The sequence below is a fragment of the Cyprinus carpio genome, chromosome A18 (genome assembly GCF_018340385.1).
Source record: "Cyprinus carpio isolate SPL01 chromosome A18, ASM1834038v1, whole genome shotgun sequence".
NCBI lineage: Eukaryota > Metazoa > Chordata > Actinopteri > Cypriniformes > Cyprinidae > Cyprinus > Cyprinus carpio.
Genome location: NC_056589.1, coordinates 16,081,799 through 16,105,532, shown reverse-complemented (window position 1 = coordinate 16,105,532; position 23,734 = coordinate 16,081,799). Strand labels below are relative to the sequence as shown.

The window sequence follows — 23,734 nt, the reverse complement described above, 5'->3', positions numbered from 1 at the left end:
ACACCCACATTTTAAATATAACAATTACAATCAAACATACATCACAAGCTATGAAAGTAGCACAACATGTACACACTGAGGACAACCTGGCACAAATCAAATATACAGAAACGGTTCATTTTAAAAGTTTGAATTCGTTTCATAGAGCAGGGGCTCCCAAAGAAGGGGTCCCCAGGGGGCACGAAACCAGAGGAGTGGTCAAGATGATTACCAGAAATCACATAAATTTTTTAAAAGATTAGGAATAGCAAATTTTACCCATAAATAAAAAAAATTATAAGTTTAATTAAAAATAAAACTCCAATGTGGAGTTTTGTACTCTGGAATGTTGCCCACCACACGAATTAGGTAAGATTAATGTTGAAATATAAGTAATGACTAAATTCTAATAAAATAATGTCGTTGTTAGACTGTTGTGTTCCCTTGTGTTGTCATGTGCTATAAGTGCATGTGCGCCGTTGTGCGAAACGTTACTTTAACCACCTCAGAAGAAAGTGGGGGTCCCGAGGTACCGGCACTGTTATTTTGGGGGTCGTGGGCTGAAATGTGTGGGAACCCCTATCACAGAATGGGCCAATGTAACGATCTTACGTTTCTACAGAGAGACTACAACTCCCACAATGATACAAGATTACCGCCTTGACGAATCTGACAACATTATATTAACAAGAAAAAAAACGCAGTTTACATCTGATGTGTGCAAAATTAAAATCTCTTCAGGTCATGTCAACCGCACACACTAATTTATTAAATAAAAATAATACGCGAGTTATTCGGTCATTCTAAACAGGCGTTATCATGGACTGCTATATGTCTGTTTTGGGGTCCATCACACTGGGGTCCTTTCGCCGAGGGTTCCCACGTGAATATACGAGCATGATAGTCTGCTGTTAATGAGGCGAAGTTTTATTGTCTAAAAGTTGTATACAAGACTTGAACAGCGTATTTTGCTTTACCGGTAGAACATTTAAGGTATGTCTTGCGATATGAATAAACATGTTAACAATAAACCTAGTTTTGTCTGAACGCGATGTAAAATGTGTTAACACGCACTACAGTGTTTACTTCATTTCACTCAATACATTTTATATGTAAAGCTGACTTTGTCGTGTTCGTGGTGACAGGGTGCATTTGGGAAGCAATGGCGACTTTTCGGAAGAAGGTGGACAATCGCATTCGAGTCCAGATAGAAAACGGTGTCGCACAACACCATCGATCTATGTTCGTTATAGTTGGTGATCGTGGCAGAGATCAGGTAAAGCATAGCTGTGTTTAAAAATATTGTAATACTGTAACGACGTTTGCTAAGCCTCACGCATATGTGCAATTTGCATCCAGGTTGTCGTTTTGCACCACATGCTATCTAAAGCAACAGTCAGAGCACGGCCATCAGTGTTATGGTGCTACAAAAAGGAGCTTAGCTTCAGCAGGTATGAACATTTTATTATAGGTTTACAAACAATATTAATTGTTCACAAACTACTTTGATGACAGACCCTTGTTCATATAATTAACGTTGTTTCCATTGACTTGGTTCAGATTGTGAATTGCATATAAATTTGTAGGAACCTTTATAGAAAATAATGAATCTGTTGTTTTATAGTAATCGAAAGAAGAGGATGCGACAGCTGCAGAAGAAGATCAAAACAGGCACGCTGAACCTCAACAAGGATGATCCTTTTGAGCTCTTCGTAGCTGCTACGAACATCCGGTACTGCTACTACAATGAAACGCACAAGATCCTGGGAAACACCTATGGCATGTGTGTTCTGCAGGTAACACCAATGATGAACTTCTCAGACATATATAAAGCCTGACATCTGAAATTCATAGATTCATAAAAGTCTGTGAAGATTTCTTAGCAAAAAGACACATGTACCACAACCTGAAGGGGGTGGTTTTAGAATTGTAGTAAAAGGCCTTTTACTTTTATTGTAAAATGAATGGGAGGTATGTAGTTCAATGGGGTTTGCAGCAGTTTAGGTTGAAGTTCTTCTCACTTTTTGTTACAGGACTTCGAAGCTGTCACTCCCAACCTCTTGGCTCGGACCATTGAGACTGTGGAGGGTGGAGGCATTGTGGTCATTCTTCTGAGGACTATGAACTCACTGAAGCAGCTGTACACAATGACAATGGTGATTGGCCTCTTAAATGTTTGTATACCAAAATTAATCTGGTGATTTGTGCGTAAGTATAATTATTAAAATGCATGTTTTCTTTCAGGATGTTCATTCTCGATACAGGACAGAGGCTCACCAGGATGTTGTTGGAAGGTTCAATGAAAGGTTAGTCTTTCGCATTTAATTACAAAACCCTTGATTATAATAATTGTATATCTCTTGTTTATTTATATACGTATACATATCTGCATTTTGTGGCAAAAATTATTTGCGGCATATATTTTTTTCTTTTGATTAAAATTGTGATTGTTTTAAAATGATTATTTTTTTTAAAGGCTGCAGGTTTGCTGCTTTTTTTTGTGACTGCACAGTTTATAAAATTAATAATAATAGTAATTAATTTTTTTTATTTTATTTTGATTATCATTATCAATAAATAAACATTAATCAAAAATATTATTACTACTATTGTAATACTATTTCACAGTCAATTAAAAAAAACTGTAAAATACAATACTAATATATAAGTCTTAATTTCTGTTATATCCCAAACTTTAATTTTCATGGACAGCCACAGGGAGCCTTAACAAAGCTTCTTTGTTAACAACATGTTGCGTTCTCAAATGCATGTTATAAGTGACCCAAACTCAGAGTAGATAAAAAATGATCCACATGATTTTGATTTTATTTACTTCCTTCAGCCCTAATCGGAGGTGCATATCCTGTCCTGTAAGAAAAAAAAAATGCATGCAAAAATGATATAATCTTCTTTTCCCCAGATTCATCCTGTCTCTCTCCTCCTGTAAGACATGTGTTGTGATTGATGACCAACTCAACATTCTGCCAATCTCCACTCACATTACCAACATCAAACCTGTCCCTCCAAAGACACAGGTTACTCTTGTTCATTATTAGACAGTGCTTCGTTTGATTATGAGCGCATATGAATTCCATAATCTTTGTATTTGCCAACAGGATGATGGACTGTCTCCAAGGGAGCAAGAGTTAAAGGACCTAAAAGAGTCTTTACAGGACACACAGCCAGTTGGTGTTCTAGTGGACAGCTGTAAAACTATGGACCAGGTATAATTAAAATAACTCCTAGAAATCTTGATGTTGTGTTGTTTCATGTGGCCCAACTTAATATTTTATTTTGCCTGTGTTTATGTCTTTAGGCCAAAGCAGTGCTGAAGTTCATCGAGGCTATTTCAGAGAAGACCTTGCGGAGCACTGTAGCTCTTACTGCTGCCCGCGGTCGAGGCAAATCTGCTGCACTGGGATTGGCTGTAGCCGGAGCTGTTGCATTTGGGTATGTACAGTAGTAGGGTATTATGAATAAGCTCATTTCTCTTGTTACATTTGCCTCCTGACTGCAACTTATGCTAATAATGTGTTTGTGTTGTACTTCTCTTCTCAGCTATTCAAATATTTTTATCACATCACCCAGCCCAGACAATCTGCACACGCTGTTTGAGTTCGTATTTAAAGGTTTTGACGCTCTCCAGTATCAGGTAATCATCACTGAACATAAGGATAGATATGATGTTTTCACAAAAGAATGTGTTACTTTAAGTCGAACCCAGTGTTATTTTTGTATGAATAATATACTATTGCATTTTTTATTATTATTTTGAATCAGTCTTACAGTGCATACATTTAAGGAACCTACTTTAAACTAGATTGTTTTTTTGTATATTCTAGGAACATCTGGACTATGAAATAATCCAGTCTTTGAACCCAGAGTTTAACAAAGCCGTGATTCGTGTTAACATCTTCAAGGAACATCGCCAGACCATTCAGGTATACTGACCACCATCTCTGCATCTCTTTTCCATAATTGTCATTTATTTCTTGCAAATATTTGTTGAATCGTGGAATCTCAGATATTTTCTTTGCTTAGAGCTGGTTTATTCCACTTTAGTACATATAAAATATGTAGAAGTGCAGAAACAACAGGTTCACATAGTGCATCATTCATAACTCTGTAATAATTATTCATAATTTTCCTTAAGTCTTGCTGATGTGTTTTGATCTGCAGTACATTCACCCTGCTGATGCGGTGAAGTTAGGCCAGGCAGAGCTGCTAGTCATCGACGAGGCCGCTGCGATCCCGCTGCCTTTAGTGAAGAAACTGCTGGGACCTTACCTTGTGTTTATGGCCTCTACGATCAACGGGTCTGTATTTGAAGAGCTGTTAGATCTTCTTACAATGTTTTTTTTAATAACAATGCAGTAATCTTCATGTTAACTTGCAGGTATGAGGGCACTGGTCGCTCTCTGTCTCTTAAGCTGATTCAGCAGTTAAGGCAGCAGAGTGCAGACAGCCAGCTGAACCTCTCGGCTGAGAACAGAAACACCAGCACAGCCAGACTGGCAGCAGGTGAAATAATACCTCTTGACTTGCCACAAGAGAACCAGATTTAGCAATAAGAAAAAATTATAAAAAAAATTTTCTTATTGCTGATGTGTGTATAATGTGTAAACCACACCTTACCTTCTCTGCAGCACGAACCCTTCATGAGGTGACCCTGCACGAGTCTATCCGCTATGGCCAGGGGGACGCTGTGGAGAAATGGCTGAATGATCTGCTTTGCTTGGATTGCCTGAGTGTACCACGCATCATTTCAGGCTGCCCTTTACCCCAGACATGCGATCTGTATCCTCTAAAAGTCAAACGATACCGGTTTATTCAGCAATGCATTTTTATGATCATTCTAACATCACGCTGATTCAACCGAACGAAAGCTAATTTTTGCCACCTAAGAAAGAAAAAAAAAAAATCATGCTTTGGTAAATCATAATTATGAGACAAAAAGTCATGATTATGAGATTAAACGTCAAAACTACGACACTATGAGTTTAAAAATGTAATTATGAGATTAAAAAGTCATTATGAAATGATTGTTTTTTCTTGTTTGTTGGAAATTTCAAATGATGATGCTGCTCCAACATTGGCAACAGGGAGGAAATGGAGTCCAGTTACAGCAGTTGCTGATGCAAAGGCATCCCTCAGACAGATTCGCTAGAGCAGTCTCCCAAGCCCAGCAAAGCCACTGGATGAGGTGGGAAGGTATAGAACTGCTGTGCTGTGTGCTGCCCTCGCCAACAAACTTGCAGGTATGGTGTGGACAAGACCCAGCCTGCCACCTGTGTGCAGCCCTGGCAAACCTCATATCATGAGGTCACATTAATAAACATGGAGGGTTGTAACTTAAGACCAGCCTGACTCAGGGAAGGTACACATAGCGTCACAATCAAGTACCGAAGTGCTCTGCGGCAGCAGTAGAAACCAAGAGAGTGTCAACAAACGCCATCCCCCAAAATACCAAGAATACCTTACCAAAAACGCAGTCCTTTGTTAGGGAAGGGGCGAAAAAGTGGGCTAAGTGCCTGTCCCCTGATGCAGGCCAGCTGAATATAGCCAGAGACTGGGAAATGCGAGTCGACTTAATCCACAGACTCCCTTTCCCATTTTCCCAGACCTGGTTCTCTGGTCCAACTCCAGGAGGATCGTCTTAATAGAGGTCGTTAACGAGGCCTTTGAAAGGAAGAAGCTGCGAGGCAGAGGAGCAGGGCTGGACAGTGAAAGTATACCTGGTGGAAGTGGGCTGCAGGGACTTTGTGGCTAGTTCCACTATAAGGCTGCTGAAGGAGTTGGGCATCAGAGGACAGGTCCAGCGGAGGATAGTCAGGGAACTGGTCACTGTCGCTGAAAGAAGCAGCCGCTGGCTGTGGCTGAAGTGGATGGGCACAGTGTGGGCTGCCAAATCACCATGTAACAAGGTGACACACCCTCGGGTCTGATCAGCCTGTGGTGGGCCTGCCTTGGCTGAAGGTGTCTTGTGACACCCAATGAGGCTGGGGTATGCAACTGATGATGTGTTGCACTGTTGGCAACATCACCTGAACAAAAGGCATCTTTCACCCAGGCTACAACATGAAAGATAAGTACACATCATGTACAGCATAACATCATCAAAATGTCAAGGATCCCCAACCGATGACTGCAGACAAGAATTGTACCGTCTTCATCTATCCATCTTACCATACTAGTCCTTTTTCTTATGGTTCACCAGTCTCGCATAAAGCGATTGTAAATTCAAGCGATTTGTATTGAGGCAAATTCACGGACATGGATTGCCATGATCCTGGATTCTTAGAAAACATTGAGAGAAAATTTTCGTATTGTGCTGAATATGAAGGGATCATACCTAAAGTCCTGAATCATTGGGCAAACTTGTCATTTTCTATGGTGCTGAATATTGGGATCATACCTAGTCCTATTATGCAAACTGTCATAACTACAACTTTCTCATAATTATGACTTTTTCTTTTTGGATTTTTTGGATTATCACTTTCGTTATTTTGTTTTATGGTGGGATGTGACAGAAATGGGTTTTCATATTTTAGCTCAGGGGTGTCCAAACTCGGTCCTGGAGGGCTGGTGTCCCGCAGAGTTTAGCTCCAACTTGCCTCAACACACCTGCCTGGAAGTTTCTAGTATGCCTAATAAGACCTTGATTAGCTGCTTCAGGCGTGTTTAATTGGGGTTGGAGCTAAACTCAGAAGAACACAGGAACACCTGCTTTTCAGGAACAGGATTGGACACGCCAGTTCTAGCCTGTCTTGCATATGATTTTATCTACTATCATCACCAACATTACACATATAAACACATGCCTAATATCTCAAAATAACACAAAACACCATCTCTCATCTACCTTCTTGACATAAGATTTCTTTAATCCTTTATTCCAGTTATTATGTGAATCGAGACACATTGTTTTGTTATCACAAAGCTTCTGAGACTTTCCTCCAGCGTCTTATGGCACTTTATGTAGCATCGCATTACAAGGTAAATAAGTATCTTGAGTATTATATTAGTGGTTCTCAACCGTTTTGACTCAAATCCTCTCTTTGTCTAACAGAATATTTAAAACATCCCCGATTAAAAGATATATCTAGTATTTCTGTCTTAATTTTCATTTTAATTTTGATAAAAGCTGTCTTTTTAAAAACTGGGAGAACTGACCCCAAAATGATTTATTAGTATTTCAGTTTACATTTTGATTTTGTGTGTTTAAGCATTTTTATTTAGATTATCTTAAAATATTAATAATGTATTCATTCAAATATTCTTAGTCATCTTGTGACACCCTTGAAAGGGGACCTGGAGCCCTGTTTGAGAACCACTGTGTTAGAGCATTACGTTATGTCACAAACTCTAAACACCAAACTGATATTGACTCAAACTCCTCTTCCTCCTCAGAATTCACCCAATGACCTTCAGATGCTCTCGGATGCTCCTGCTCACCATCTCTTTTGCCTGCTGCCCCCTGTCCCACCCACACAGAATTCACTCCCAGAGGTCTTAGCAGTCGTCCAGGTGTGCCCAAAGCTGCTTAATTACAATACTGCTGAATCTGAGTTGAAGTGGTTGTAATGAAAGAACGGTGTACTGAATTCTGTGTTTTCTCTTCCAGGTGTGTCTGGAAGGAGAGATCTCCCGCCAATCCGTCCTCAACAGCTTGTCCAGAGGGAAGAAAGCTTCAGGTGACCTCATTCCGTGGACTATTTCAGAACAGGTAAAAATCCAAATTTAAATTAAAACTACACTACAGGTTAAACTACAGTTTGGGTTAGGGCTGTGCAAAAAATCGAATGCGATTTTCATGTGCATCTCATCAGTAAAGACGCTCCTGTAATTAGTAGTACATCTCCAGCACGTGCGTTCAGATCAGGGTTGCCAGGTTTTCACAACAAATCCTGCCCAGTTGCTTCTCAAAACTAGTCCAAAACTAGCCCAATCGCGTTTCCAGGAGGTTCCCCGATAAAAATTGCATCCCGGGGTTAAAATATACGTTTTTTTGCCTTGGTAATATTAACATTTTAGGAGCTAAATATCACGTTGTTGGTACTGGGGTCACTTCAACCCGCGAACATGAAAAACAACCGCAGACTTGGCAACACTGGTTCAGGTGGAGCGGCATTTACTACACAGAGCCGTAGTCCACCGACAAGCTACACCAAAATCGCTTTCAAAATCGACAAAGAATCGCCTGCGATTTTAAAATCAATTTTGTGTAGATTGTCAGTGAATTACGGCTCTGTGTAGTAAATGCCAACCAGTGTTGCCAGTGTTGCCAAGTCTGCGGTTGTGTTTCATGTCCGCGGGTTGAAGCGACCCCAATACAATAACGTGATATTTAGCTCCTAAAATGTTAATATTACCAAGGGAACCCTGCCAAAAATGTGTATTTTTATCGCACGGAATGAAACGCAATTGGGCAAGTTTTGTTGTGAAAACCTGGCAACCCTGATCTGAACGCACATGCTGGAGATATACTACTAATCACAGGAGCACCTTTACTGAGGAGATGCGCATGAAAATCACATTCAATTTTTTGCACAGCCCTAGTTTGGGTTTAGTTTTTTTTTAATGAAATAATTTTCTTTTCTAAATTGATCAAAACTGATGGTAAACACACTTATAATGTTACTAAAGGTTTCTATTTCCAATAAATACTGTTATTTTGAACTTTCTGTTAGAATCCTTTTTAACAGTAGTGTATGTCGATTATTTATGCCGTACTATCAAATAAATGTTTCAAAGAGTGAATCTGAAATGATTCTGATGCTTTTGTGTTTTGCATTTAGTTTCAAGACCCTGAGTTCGGAGGCCTCTCTGGGGGCCGGATTGTCCGTATTGCAGTGAATCCTGATTATCAGGGGGTAAATGACTTTTCCTCATATTAAATACAACCTTACCTTAGTGATGATCAGTGAAAAGCTTACATGTACAAGTTGCTGCATTATTGCCTTGTTTGACCAGTTCTATCATTGCCCATGTGTGATTTCTTGTGCCTCTCTTTAGATGGGTTACGGCAGCCGTACGTTGCAACTGCTACAGCAGTATTATGAGGGTCAGTTTACTCTTCTGGATGAGCAAGAACAGACAACGACCAGCACAATCACATCTGTGAGCAGTGAGGTACTGGTCTGTTAGCGTCATCACTCAAAAGTGTTCATGAAAGTCTGTGTGCCATTTTTCATATATTACAATGTTTCAGTATTTCTGTAGGTAGTATATTCTATAATTTATGTAGGTAAACAAAGTTTTATTGAATTGTTATATTGGTTGATATAAGTAAGTATAAGTGTTCCCTTGTGTTCATATATTGAAAAGAAGTATAGAAAACATTGCTTGATTATATTAACTGGATTTGTAATGTATTTTACTTCTTACATTTAACATTTTGTAGTAATTTTAGAACATTTGAACACTACAGTGCAAAGATTTGGTGTCAGTAAGGTATTTTTTTTTTTTTTTTTTTTTGGAAAGTAGTCTCTTATGTCCACTTAGGCTGCATTTGTTTGATCAAAAATACAGTATTGTTTTTTTATATTACTGTTTTATTTAATTTAAAATGTATTTCTGTGATGGCAAAACTGATCACAGGAATAAATGACTGAAGCCATTACTCCAGTCTTCGGAGTCACATAATACTTAGAAATCATTCTAATGTGTTGATTTGGTGCTCAAAAAACCATCAATGTTGAAAACAGTTGTGCTACTTTTTCTGGAAACTGTTATAAGTATCTTTACTGTCACTTTTGATCAATTTAATGCATCCTTGGTGAATAAAAGTAATAATTCTTAAAAAAAAAAAACATCTTTACTGACTCGCTACCATTAGTTTTACCTTTTGTAGTAAACAAGAACAAAATTAACCCTCTGTGGCAGCAATGTGCACACTTAGTTTTGAAATTCAAGATTTTAGATCGTACTTCATGCATTTTAGTGGTTTTAAATGCCACCTGATTTTATTAATAAAATAGAAACATTTAAGTATGTATTCTGAACATAGTATTTTGTTTGTCTTTTTCATTCCTGTACAGGCTGTCAGTCTCCTGGAGGAGGTGGTGTCTCCCAGGAAAGACCTGCCACCGCTGCTGTTGAAGCTGAATGAGAGGACAGCTGAGAGGCTGGACTACCTCGGGGTGTCTTACGGTCTCACTCCTCAACTACTCAAGTGGGTTGCTTCATACAAGCAGGTTTTACAGTGATATTTATACTGCAGCACTGTTTCAAAACATGTTAATAACTCCTAAATATCTCTTGCTTTCTTTACCGTGCAGATTCTGGAAAAAGGCTGGATTTGTTCCTGCTTATTTAAGACAGACTCCGGTAAGCATGCAGCATTTTTTTTTTATTTTTTTTTTTAGCATTGTCAAGTTTTGTAAGTTTGTAATAAGCATGTATTCTTATATTGTGACCTGCAGAATGACCTGACGGGAGAGCACTCCTGCATTATGCTGAAGGAGCTCAATGCTGAGGAGTCTACAGAGCAGAACCAGTGGCTCTCAGCTTTTTGGAAGGGTAAGTATTGACAGTCTCTCATAATATAGTATAAATGCTGCAACTGACCAATCAGAATCAAGTATTTCAGAGAGCAGAGTGATAATAAATATAATATGATATATAGATAGATATATAATGCTCACTCAGCCATCTCTTTCTGATTTCAAAGACTAACTTTTCTTGTGTTGGACAGATTTCCGGCGGAGGTTCCTCTCTCTGCTATCCTTCCAGTTTAGCAAATTTAGCCCGACTCTGGCCCTCAACATACTGCAGAATAAGAACGCTAAGGACGACAGCCCAGCAGGTACAGGCCCACATCTGCCACCTCAAAGTAAACGTTGTATGTGTGTTGGTTTTAAGATGACTTTACATGTGTCTGTGTCTCTTCAGCACTTTCCAGTGCGGAGTTAATGGCCACATTCACTCCATACGACCTGAAGCGTTTGGAGATGTATTCGAGAAACATGGTGGACTATCACCTCATCATGGACATGATCCCTGTTATTGCACGCATGTTTTTCCTCAAGCAATTGGGAGACATCACACTTTCTGTTGCCCAGTGTGTAAGTTCATTATGTCTGTTAGTCCAAGTATTTCTATGAATTCTCATTATTTGTCAAACTTTATCTCGAAATATAAATTTATATTTCACTCACCAGCTACTTTAGCTCTTAAATTTTTGATTTACCGGCCATTTAGAACTTGGACCAGTCAAAACAAAAAATCTGAAATAAACCAGATGACACAAAATCACTCATTTAAATATATTTATTGTTAAATTACATTCTGAATAACTGAATGGTTTTTAGTTTTGACAGTCAATTATTGTTTGAAGATACCATAAAATAACACTTATCTTAGAAAACAGCGTTTTTGTTGCAGTTTCCAAATATTGCTCTGTCCAAAATGAATGTTTAATGGTAAATACATTACATATTAGCAGACAGGCTGTCAATTTATAAAGTGTTCAGCTGTTTCCTCACTAAAGTCAGTGTGACCACAGGTAGTCTGTTGCACACCGTTCAAGTATTCTGTACTTGTGTTCTCCAGTTCAATATGTATTTATGTATATATAGTTGTTTAAATAAAAATTATTAATTTTTAATTTATTGTGAGTTTTAGCTTTGAGACTGAATTTCCATCTCTGGTGTGTGTTCAGGCATGTGTGTAAAACATAATTCTTTTTCAGGCTTTGTTGTTAGGAACTGGGCTTCAACACAAGAGTATAGATGAGCTGGAGAAGGAGATTGAGCTGCCTGGTTCTCAGCTTATGGGCCTGTTCAACCGTGTCATCCGTAAAGTGGTGCAGGTGAGACCAAGCCCTCTGTCTTCGTCTCTCATACACACACTGATTAAAGGATTAGCACTGAACCTTCTATCCTATCAGACCACTGCCACTTGAAGGAGTGAGAAATATACTGCGCAGATCTACTCCTCTACCTCTTCTAGTCTATATTGTTGTTTCGGTGTGTAGTTATTTTTTGTTTTAATCTCTTCTGCAGTTCTTCAACACTCTTCAGGAAAAAGCGGTTGAAGCAGAGATGGTGGCTACTAAAGATATAAGCATGGAACCAACTGTGCAGACACTTAATGAAGATCTGGTATGAGAGCCTGTGATAGTCTTCAGTATCAGATAGCATTCTAATATGCTGATTTGGGGCTCAAGAAACAGTTCTAATTTATTATCAATGTTGAAAATGGTGCTGCTATTTTTTTTTCCCCAGGATCCTTTGAAGAATAGAAAGTTCAAAAGAATAGCATTTATTTGAATCAGCACATTTTTTTGGCAAGGTATTATATTAAAACTGTGTTTTGTTCCTTAGAATGAGGCAGCCAAAGAGTTCCAAGAGAAACACAAAAATGACATGGAGAAGATTAAAGACATGAATCTTTCAGAGTGAGTATTCCCTAAGCAATAGTCCAAACTGCACTTATTTAAAGTTCACCCAAAAATAAAAATGACCTCATAATTTACTCAGTCACAAGCCATAAGACTTTCTTCTTTTAGACAAATCCAATCAGAGTTATATTAAAAAATATTTATAATGGCAGTGAGAGGGTGTTTCTTTTCAATAGTCCAAAAGAAGTCTGATAAAGCGTGTCCATCCATAATAAAAAGTGTCCCACACAGCTCTGGGGGTGTGAATCAAGGCCATTTACCATTTCTACCCTTTCTCTGAGCTAATTAATGACCACTTTAACGAGATGTAAAATGTTTTTAATATTTTCAAGTAATATATTTACTATAAACATTTTTCCATTCGTTTGGCTGCGCGGTGCAGTGCTGACCACTTTTATCCATTCTGAATTTTTCATGAAGGTACATGATTCGAGGAGATGACGAGGAATGGGACCAAGTGTTGAAGAAAGCAGGACATACAGCTATTGTTAGCATAAAAAGGTAAACAGAGTTATAAGCAGCTTGGGTAGGGGAGGTTTTGTCTGGAATCATGAACAGCTATAAACTATGATCTTTCTGTTTTACCCTTTAGTGACAAGAAAAGAAAACTGGAAGTCATGAACCCGAAAGAACCATGGCAAAGCAAGAAAATTAAGAAAAACAAGGACAAAAAGAGCAAATTTGGAAAGAAACCATAGTGAAATTAACTTTAAAATGAAATTTTGAAATGTCTTTGTGTCTTGTTTCTGTGGTCAGTAGATTTATTTAACACGAGTCCAAATAAAAATATCATTTTTAGTAAGAATTTTAAAGACAAATGGTTTAACTTGTTTTTTTTGTTTTTTTTTTTTTTTTTTTTTTTTTTGGCAAGACTCCCCATTTATTTTCAGTGAACAAACAAAATAAAGTTGTACATTGTTGTTTTTCTTCCATTTAACCACATTTCAGAGATTAATATTCCCATGGTGTAGACCTCATGTTTTTCTGTGAAAGCTAATTTCAGAAACCATCTGTAAAATAAATGATAATCTTATGGTGCATTACTTGTGTACAATATATACTCATTAACATTTGACTGTTTGCAAACTTAGTAAAAATAAAGATTTGAGAGATGGGCACCCTACATAATATTTAGTTTTCTTTACACACAATGCGCAGACATGTACTCAAGATTGCCATGCATATGCAACTAATGTTTCAATACCACTCCAAATACTTTTTATATTTTTTTATTTTGTTTTTTTTCATTCTACCAAGTTTAGACTGTATACTGCTAAATAGTAGGATTAGAGTGGGGACATGTAAACTTTTAAGAGTACTGAAAAGGCTGAAGTCCAGTGATCTTTGTGCTCCACGTGGTTTGGTTTTTTTTTTATTGGTGGACCTTTGACTCTGCATTGCTCAACAACTGCATTGATAAAAGAAGCGAAGATCCTTGACGTATTTTCTTCAGGATTTCCAGAAAGATTTTCAAATAATTATTTTGTCGTTTTGCTGTCTCGAGGAAAAATTACTCACTATGGAGATACCTGTCGTAGATTTCAGTGTGTACGAACTGAAAAAAACCAGTGTATCAGTTGATAACTTGGAGAAGTTAAGTGAGGAACTAAGAAGGGCCTTTATCGAGGTGGGATTTGTTTATCTGAAAAACACGGGCATAAATCAGGACGAGGTTTGTCATGTTTTTGCACGTTTGTTACAAGAAATTTTCTAGTAGTTCGTAGATGGCTGGCTGTTATTATTCTGTCCTTTTCTTTAGGTGGACAAAGTTATGGGTGTTTCAAAGAAGTTCTTCTGCCTGCCAGAGAGCATGAAGAAACCTTTCTGCAGGGGCAGTTTTTCGTGTAATGGAAACCACGGCTGGATTTCGGTAGAAACGGAAAGGCAGGCCAGACTCTTCTAGCTTCAGAAGCATTACAGCTAAAAAATCACGAAGGATGGAGAATTAATGGTTTTATATTCTGTCATTATACAGTTTGAATCCTCAGCGTCCCGGTGATCTGAAGGAGGCGTTTAATACAGCATCTTTGTGCTCGGATATTGTAAATACCTATTTATTGTCTTCTCCTCTTTCTTCAAGTGGTACTCACTGCAGAGTCAAATAATTATACTTTTACAAGAGTCATAATTTTTTGAGGTAAAATATTTCCTGAGAAATGACTTTGTATGTTGGTTTCATACTAAAAGGGATATAATAATGGTTAAAAAAAATTGTTAGCAACGCCCCAAGTTCCAACGATCCAATCAATCCCGAAGGACGAAATCAAGTCCCGCACTCTCATTTCAGATGCCGTTTCACTCAGATAGACGTCATAGTAGAGGAAAAAAAGAGAATCTCTACCTCCGTTTCATGCTGACTTTATTATTTAAGTTTCTTCAGGATTATTTGATGACTGGAAAGTTCAGAATACAGCATTTATTTGAAACAAATATTTTGTAACATTATAAATGTATTGACTGTCACTTTTGATCAATTTAATGTTTCTTTGCTAATAAAAGTAGCTATTATTATTATTTAACTCTTACACAAAACTTTTGAATGTGTATCAAGGTTTCCAAAAAAATACTATAAGCTACAAAAAAAATTTTCAACATCGATGATAATAAATGTTTCTTGAAGCAAATCGGCATATTAGAATAATTTCTGAAGGAAATTATCTCTCTCTTAAGGAAATTATGAATCTCTCTCTCACACACACACATCTATTCAGAAATTGGCAAAAATTTGAAATGACAGCTAGCCTTGGTGTATGTTGAAAAACAAAAAAACTAAAATATGTAAAATATAAAGTATTTTTTAATATGCACAACTGTTTTTTATTTATTTATTTATTTTTTTATAGCATTAACATTAAAATACTTTAAGGGAGCCTTTCTTTATAACCCTCCACTCTCAATGTGTTCAGAATTGGCCTTCAGAAGGAGTTGATGATTTTCGAGATGTGCAAGTATCATTTTTCCTGCGCTGTAAGGAACTTTCTCTCAGAGTGCTCCGACTGATGGCTCTCGGTTTGGGCCTGGAAGCAGAGGTTTTTCTCAGTGCACATAAGCATATTGGAAGTAAGTAAAATGAAATGCAGTACTTCATCCCATGCAGCGAGTCAATGGCTGGGAGGCCTGCAAGACCTTTATGATGTGGGTTGTTTTAAGGTGATGTGAATGGAACGACATTACGGTCTCTGTACTATCCTCCGGTGAACAGCAGATGTGTGAAGGGAAATCAGCTGCGCTGTGGTGAACACTCGGATTATGGGAGTATCACTTTGGTCTTCCAAAGCCCAGAGGGTGGACTGCAGGTGAATACCAATATAGGACAAGAGGAGAAAAGATTCATGTTCAATGTGGTCCTTTATCAGTTAGGATAGTCATTTTGTCTCTGCATGTCTCTGTGTTGTTCTCCTCCAGGTCCTGAACCGGGCTGGTGAGTACATTTCAGCCCCCAGCATTCCTGGAACAGTTCTGATTAACATAGCAGACCTGATGCAAAGGTGGACCAGCGATGTCTATGTGTCTGCTGTAAGTTCCTCTACTAATATTACATTTCATTTAATTATGCAGTGCAGGCAACGCTTATTTATTTTCTGTTGTTCTGATGCTCAGGTTCATAGGGTTTTGCTGCCCCCTGCAGGTGACTCTGGCACACGTCAGTCTTTGGCCTTCTTTGTACAACCAGATGATGAGGCTATCATTTCATGCTGTGATGGATCAGATAAATATCCTCCTGTTAAGTCAGTTGATTACCTTTTATCAAGGTTCAAGGATTCGTACGGCAAAAAACAGATCTCAATTTAAGTGAAATTTAATGATTTTGTATGTTTGGAACAAAAAAAATTAAAGTGATAATCATTAGAGAACAGTTGGTGAAGCTTGGATAATTTAATACATTGCAGAGAATCGTAAAGCACAGTCATTTAACCAGAAATCACAAAGGATACTCAAACAATAATAATAATAATAATAATAAAAAAACAATCCATACCTATTTTATGCTTAATTAAATTTCTGTATATTTTATAAATGTATACATTGTTTACAGTAGAACACTGGTTGAAAACCACGATCCCATAATTAATTAAAACAAAACCGTTTGAAAAAAAAAAATATCACTAGTGGTGCAGTAGTAATTCATCAACATTTTCAGAAACTCTATTAAAAGACCCTTGTAAATCAATCTAGGATTGACTTTAAAGTGAAACTAAAGCAAAAAAATATTATCTTCTATCCAATATTATTTTCATTGGAAGTGCTGTGCAATAGGAACGCTGAATTGTGGGGCATTTAACTTAACATGAAGTGTGTTTATTGCCCAATGCCTAAATGTAAAGAGAAATTTATCCTATGAGGTTTATGCAAACATGGCTAAGACATTTACAAGAACAATAACAATACATTTAATTTCACTAAATACAAGTTTCAAGTACAATCCCTGTCCTCACAAACTATCTGCACTTTTGATAAGAGAATGTGGACAGAAGTGTGTCTGTCCACAGAGAATTCTGTTAAACATTTACATACATCAGCGACCCGTTTTGGGATACCATCATTTAATATTTTTTTGCGTTTGAGAATACCACCACAATGATTTGTTTGATGACTTCAAGGAAAGCCAAGGTCTTTGCTAAGTGACAGTAAATGGTCCATTTGAAAGTGAGGATGGAAATATTTGACACTACATACAGCAGACAAACACATTACAGACACTGAGAAGAGCTTGAGCTGCTAAGAATGTGCAGGAAGGTCTTGCTGATGACCTTGTGACAAAGGCTGACTGTCCCCAGGTAGTATTTCCACAGCAGAAGGTACTGAATTTGCCAAAAACAGAGAAATAATTTGAGAAAATCAACATTTTGTTCCAAATGACGGGGCAAAATGCCTTTGACCAGAATAATGGAAACAAATTACACTGACCTTTGGCCTGCCCTGGAGGCTCTGTTTTCTGTGTTTTCAACCGCTCCATGTGCTCTACCGCCTAAAAGAAAAGATCAGTATGGTAGAAAGTGTTGAGGTGAGAGAATTCTAGCTTTAAGACATTACCCTTATGTTAAGGGAATACTGTAGTGACATAAGATATAATCACTGCACTCATTTAAATGTGTGGGGTCTGTAATTTTTGTAAAGGTTTTAAAAGAAGATTCTTATGCGATACATTATGTAAAATCGTAACATTTTTCCTCAGAATTATTTGATTAATGTAAGTTTAAAAGAATGGCATTTATTTGAAATATTAATCTTTTGCGACAATATAAATACTTTACTGGCATTTTTGAGTAATGTAATACATCCTTGCTTTATAAAAGTAATAATTCCTTCAAAAATCTTTATATAGAAGAAATAATTTATAGTTATTTGAATAATGAGACTTTTTTGAGTAATGATAATGTGAATGGGGGAAGGTGCTTAATAAATATGTAAATATTGCCACAGAAATCATAATGGCAGTACAAATAAGCTTAAAAAAAAGGTACTTTAAGCATAAATTTTCTTTTTATTTTGGGGGTAAAATACAATATGGACATGTTCTTGATAAGTTTTATAAGATTTACCCATGAACTCGTGTCAGATAACAACAACGTCTCTTAGTGGTTCTTATATTTTCTGACAGATTAATTTCCATGATTTTTTCCAGTCATTTTTGAAGACCAAAATTAGTCTTATCTAGTTTTTTTAAAATGTATTTGTTTCTCTTAAATCTCTCACTCTCCTACCTGTTGTAGCTCCATTTTCTGGGCGTTAAGCTGTTCCTGTTGTCTCTCCAGCTCCTCTCGCTGTTTCAGAAGCTCATTTGATCTCAGGTTCAGCTCTTGCTGCTCCCGAGCCAGATGCTGCTCAAACTCTTTCAACTCTTCTTCAGTGTACATTGGATTCTGTTCCAGAGTCTCAAGAGGAAGCAGACAAAGGACATTTTTACACAAAGAAAACAATTTTATGAAATGCACACTTTTTTTTAAAGTTTTTGAAAGAAACCTCTTATGCTCACCCAATTTATTTTGCATTTATTAGGTCAAAACTACAATTAAAACAGTAATATTGTTAAATATTATTACAATTTAAAATAACTATTTTCTATTTTAATATATTTGAATATATTATTTATTTCTGTGATGGCAAAGCTGAATTTTTAGTGTCTTCAGTGTCACATGATCCTTTAGAAATCATTCTAATAAGATTTGCTGCTCAAGAAATGTTTCTTATTATTATACATGTTGAAAACAGTGGTGCTGCTTAATATTTTTGTGAAAAACATGATACATTTTCAGGATTCTTTGATGAACAGAACAGCATTTATTTGAAACGGAAATATTTTGCAACATTGCAAAAAAGATTTTGTTTTTTATGTTGACCCCAATAGTAAAAAAATTACCTCCCATCCATCTGGCTCTAGAAATTCTTTTCTGTTTGTGGCAGTAATAAATTCATCTAGTGAAACGAGTCTGTCTCTGTTAGTGTCAACCTATAGACAGTACAAAAAAAAAAAAGATTATCAGTGAACCATCTTTGAAATAATATTGTTAGCACAATGAAGGATCCAGTCCGCTGCTATGATGCCCCAAAAACACCACCTCAAGTCATTAAATGTTTCTCTCATGCGAAGTCTCTCATCAGTGAACCATCTTTGAAATAATATTGTTAGCACAATGAAGGATCCAGTCCGCTGCTATGATGCCCCCACCTCAGTCATTACATGTTCTCTCATGCGAAGTCTCTCCTCCTCCATTTCCATCATGTCATCCTCTTCATGTGTGGGATCATAAACTTTCTCTAGCTGAACATGGTGGACACAAGCATCAGATTTAGCACCCCATAAAGCCATGTCATCCTCAAAGTACTCTATCATGATAGCTCTGAAGGGAAAGGTTATTAAGGGGAACCTCTTTGGTAAACAGTGCCTCGAGTTCTTGCTCATCAAAGTAGCCATCTCCATTAGTGTCTGTAAAAGCAAACAGTTGTCACAGTCGTGCTATGATGTAATCTAAGTGTTCAGAGCAGAGAGGCTCACTGATCTCACCATGTAGCTTGAAGAATGTCTTTGGTTCAAATTCGCTGGGATCCAAACCGTCAGCTTCCTCCCAGACCTTTTTCAACTGGTCTTGACTGCCCTATTTACACACACAGACCAAATCTATACATTGGATGTTGATTGGATGGAGACAGATCTGAACGTGAGCTTGCAGTTGATTGTAAGAAAGGGGCGGGGTTTATGCAGAAGAAATGATTGGAGAAGTCCGACATATGTCAATTAAAAAAAAGAAAAAAAAAAGTGTTCAATATCACAAATTAGCTTTTTTGATTATAATATTAGTTCAAGGAATGTGTCTTTAGCTTACAGGGTGATTAATTTTGGGATGGTCTGCGTGTTTCTTCTTCATCTCTTCATAGTGTTCCTCCTCTTTTTTGCGCGCTTCCTCATCCAGTGTTTTAAGATGTTCCCTGCGTTCATGTTCCTTCGTCATCTCGTACCTCTTGAAGTCTTCATGTCGTTCCTTGTCGAAGTTTTCCAGGTCATTAGTGGCCTCGATTTGACAAAATAAGGAAACAAGCAGAAAGGAAAATGTAATGTGTGGAGACCCACAGATCATTAAATACAGTAGATCTCCATTTAATAGGGCAGTTTGGTTTATTTCTTTTTATTTTTTGTTTAGATTCATGATTTTGATTTCCTGATTCGATTCACAATTTTGTTTTAAATTAGTGGCAGGCAACCACTGCATTTTAATCATGATTCAAATAAAGATCCTGCATACATGCAACATGAGCAGTTTTTAATCTAAATTAGACTGTATAATTCCGAAATTTGAAGCAAAAACAGAATGATTTGACTTCAGTTGTGTAAAACTATACATAAAAAAAAATATCTGCATGAAACAGAAACAGCAGACGAGCTGAATGAGACGCAGATTCACTCTCTGCCAGCAGGTGGCGCTTAAAGCGTTTCCTTGGTTTCTGCTGTAAACGAAGCAGCACTGCACTTGTGAACTTTAATATGCTTTATACAGAGGCAAGATGAAAAGAGAAAAAATGCCATCTAAACTTTTCTAAAGACAGTAAGTTCCCCTCAGACATGCATTCATATAAACTCCTACACCTAAATGAATCGCGATTTGTTTAGCATCTCAACTGATTTGAATAGTCACATATTTGAATAGATTTTCAACCGGCTCGCGGTTAATCGTTACATCCAACAAAGGAAAATAATTCTGAATTGCACTTGACGAACAATACATGATTAGACCGTTGACCCTCACTGATGACAGTGATGTGTGCAAATCAACCAAAATTTTTTGTTTTTAATTAACATCTGAAATTAATTTTGGCCACTTAAAGCAACTAAGTTTTTTACCTTAATATCAGTTTTAAAACCATCCTGATGGTACACTGATTTCTGATAAGGCAAATGGCTTCTGTTTCTTTCCCTCACTTCAACCAAACATTTGTTCTGGGATTATGCAAGTTTGTCGAACGGATACAAAATTTCACAAAAAGGGTAGACTGGTTTATGGCAGCAACAAATGCAGTTGTGCAGCTATCCGTTGTAATTATGACAGTGATATAGCTCCAAAGTTGCAAAAACACAAACTATAAACAGTATTTGTATTGCGACACGATACGAACATTTACATTTATGCATTTTATCCAAAGTGACACTGCATTCAGGGTGTACATATTAGCAATTCCTTCAATCCCTAGGAATGGGACCCATGACATTGGCGTTGCTAGAACCATGCCTTGAGCTACAGGGATAAAATTATAAGGTTTTTATGGCAGGTGCAGTTACACAGAGAAAAAATTATCTGCATTTGAATCACAAATATGCTAGAAGAAACAGCTAAATCAATAAATTCACATCGTCATAGGGCAAAAAAAAGCTATTTAAATAAAAATATTTAATACATAATAAAGTAATAAATATTTATGGCCAGTACATTTTCTTATTTCACCTGCCAAAAAAGTAATTTTGGGCCCTGAACAAAAATGTGTGACAACTGTGAGTGTAGAATTAAACCAACAGGAAGTCAGATTTGGAGCCTACCGATTTAATGAGACGATCCAAGTCTTCCACTTCAAATGTATATGGATTCATGTGATTCAGATGTTCAAACTGTTTCAGAAGTGCTTGGTGGTCCACTGTCATACCTAGGGAAATTGAGAGCATCTCATTTTTCATATACATTTCTTGTCTTTGCAGCAGGCCAGAGTTACAGGTTTATAAAGTAAACTGTGATATGAAGAGTTTGATGAATGACACTCTCAGATACAACATTTTATATCTTTGGAAAATCTCTGCTCTGTGAGCCTGGCGATGGTAAATGAAGCGAAGATGGTGGAGGACATTTCACAATATGCTCTAGTGCAAATGTGAGCCACAAAACAATATCAGAAACAATTTTGCTTGTAAAGTGCCGCCTTTGATACCTTTTTCTCCATTCATGTCTTGTTTGACTTTGATTAGGGTGCGCAGTCTGTTCACTTCTTGCCTCTTTAGTTCATCAAGTTTAGTTCGCACGTGATGGCTGACAAAGTCCAACTCTTTAGCCAGTTTCCCTTGCTGTTTTCACCAAACAGAGAATGAGAGGAAAGCAATGGGGTGTTTAGATAATCCGATTAAGCCTCTGCAAAGCAGAATTAGGAGGTAAAGCAGTGCAATACCTTGATGTCTTCCATGTCTGTGTTATGAAGCTTCTCTCTGAAATGTGGGTCCTTTTCCAGGAAATCAATAACCTCTCTGAGATATCGATCATAGTGCAATCCAGTGTCCTAAATGAATTCAAATCAGATGTGCAGAACGAAGTGAGGAAAAAACACTAAGGAGACTTAAATCTTTAAATGTGTAATCTTTTAACACTCCTTTCTCCTTTTATGGCACAGCTTATTACAAGCATCATGTTATATGTGATGCTTGCTTACCAAACCTGTCTGAAGTTTTCACACTGCATATTAGCATCACACCCATTTTAACCCTAGACTAACATGTATCTATTAGTATAAAGACATGTTTGAGAGAAAAACATTATTAAATCATATTATTACTTACTACACTTTCAGGTGGCTCCAGTTTCTCTACTGGAGGGCTCACTTTGGTCTTATCCACAGCAACTGGCAGTGCATCCAAACAAGCCCACAGACACAGTATCAAGCAGAAGCATGATGGTCCCCACATCTGTGAAAGGACAAGACCATCACCATTGTCATTTCTGATATAGATCTAGATGGAATTGCTGCATGTGTGTAAATGATCTATTAAGTATTATTATTAATTATTTATATATTACTTTATGATAGAATTATATCTTAAATGATCTATAAATGTATATTTATCGCTTTAATACATTTTAATTTATTATATATATGTTTTAATAATAATATTTAATATTATATATTAATATTATTTCATTTTATAGTAATAATATATATAGTAATATTGTATATTATTAACCAAAGTGTGACGTAACTGGCACGTGTAAGATAAACCTTGTCAATCCCTCTCACAAGGAACACATAATTTTCAGTAATTACTTAGTAAATATTTAGGCGTTCAGACTGAAATCATATCGGCAATGTACAACACATTCGGCACTAAATTACGTTATTTTCTTTTTCTTTGAACACAAAACTATATTACTCCACCATATGGCTCTAAGCATCATCTGTTGTTAAATAGAATACAGCAGCTGACATTATAAGAAGCAACAGGTGAACACCTACCCTAAAAGATCCCCTGAGACTAGTAATTGTAAACTCGATGCTGCTGGTTTCGCCTCGATCAAGCGTCACAGATATATTCGCTCTGACAGTTCATTTGCAACTTGTTTTACCTCATGTGTGCTAAACACAGTTCCCTAATGTAAACCCCGCCTGCTGAGATGTGTAGCCACGCCCCTCCCCTGGTGATTGGAGAAGCCATCGCGCTTCCGCCTTTGAATTGTTTTCGCGTTGCTCTGTCATTGAGCGTGCGATCTGTCTGTCAAGGGTTCCCATGGTAACTTGGCAAGTACGCTTGTTAGAAGAGGTACGTGGCGTTCAGGAGTCTACCGTTACACAGCTCCAGATTCAAAGAGCGGAGTGTCACTGTCACTCACCCGTCCCTTCTTCAGTGCTCCACAACTATCACACCAGCTGTTATCACTCAGCTGTTATCTTGACAGTGTTGTTGGTAAGGTGGGTCATGACGCTACATTACAGAATGATGAAACTGGAACAAATATATAGCCTAGTCAATGTTTGGTTTAGCATTAAAACAAATGGGTAGGAACCAATGATCTATATAAATGAGCCTATAGGTCAGTGGTAGGAACATAATGTACTTCAAAAATTTATTGTTATTTTCTAGCATATTTGCGCTCAAATAAATCTATC

At 37.2% G+C, this 23,734-nt stretch overlaps 3 protein-coding genes across 4 annotated transcripts; 2 read left to right on the top strand and 1 right to left on the bottom strand.

The window, feature by feature from the left end:
* Positions 1-811: 811 nt before the first annotated feature.
* Positions 812-13,505, top strand: LOC109109070 (RNA cytidine acetyltransferase). Its single transcript, XM_019122190.2, has 29 exons — positions 812-972; positions 1,125-1,255; positions 1,339-1,430; positions 1,604-1,775; positions 2,013-2,135; positions 2,224-2,285; positions 2,900-3,014; positions 3,096-3,203; positions 3,296-3,429; positions 3,538-3,631; positions 3,822-3,920; positions 4,159-4,295; positions 4,376-4,500; positions 4,626-4,776; positions 6,879-6,975; positions 7,390-7,506; positions 7,604-7,705; positions 8,778-8,852; positions 8,995-9,111; positions 10,020-10,153; positions 10,260-10,308; positions 10,404-10,500; positions 10,676-10,786; positions 10,873-11,045; positions 11,672-11,791; positions 11,985-12,083; positions 12,306-12,379; positions 12,803-12,883; positions 12,975-13,505. The coding sequence occupies exons 2-29, from the start codon at positions 1,142-1,144 to the stop codon at positions 13,078-13,080; spliced, it is 3,078 nt and encodes a 1,025-aa protein (XP_018977735.1). The 5' UTR covers positions 812-972; positions 1,125-1,141; the 3' UTR covers positions 13,081-13,505.
* A 225-nt stretch (positions 13,506-13,730) lies between these two features.
* On the top strand, positions 13,731-16,236 carry LOC109109072 (2-oxoglutarate-dependent dioxygenase htyE-like). Of its 2 annotated transcripts, none has more exons than XM_042775141.1 (7): positions 13,731-14,054; positions 14,142-14,266; positions 14,358-14,424; positions 15,280-15,442; positions 15,533-15,678; positions 15,788-15,898; positions 15,983-16,236. In XM_042775141.1, the coding sequence occupies exons 1-7, from the start codon at positions 13,902-13,904 to the stop codon at positions 16,172-16,174; spliced, it is 957 nt and encodes a 318-aa protein (XP_042631075.1). In that variant the 5' UTR covers positions 13,731-13,901; the 3' UTR covers positions 16,175-16,236. The 2 variants fall into 2 exon arrangements, with proteins under 2 accessions (XP_042631075.1, XP_018977738.1); XM_019122193.2 differs by having other exon boundaries at positions 13,733-14,054; positions 15,289-15,442.
* Positions 16,237-16,350: 114 nt separating this feature from the next.
* Positions 16,351-23,240, bottom strand: LOC109109076 (nucleobindin-2-like). The gene is made up of 13 exons (XM_042775140.1): positions 23,084-23,240; positions 22,413-22,538; positions 22,028-22,135; positions 21,794-21,926; positions 21,411-21,514; positions 19,708-19,893; positions 19,389-19,479; positions 19,252-19,310; positions 19,053-19,145; positions 18,744-18,833; positions 18,088-18,258; positions 17,291-17,351; positions 16,351-17,184 (listed from the first exon to the last, which is right to left on the bottom strand). Exons 2-13 carry the CDS (start codon positions 22,536-22,538, stop codon positions 17,102-17,104), a joined length of 1,305 nt encoding a protein of 434 aa, XP_042631074.1. The 5' UTR covers positions 23,084-23,240; the 3' UTR covers positions 16,351-17,101.
* Positions 23,241-23,734: the final 494 nt, after the last annotated feature.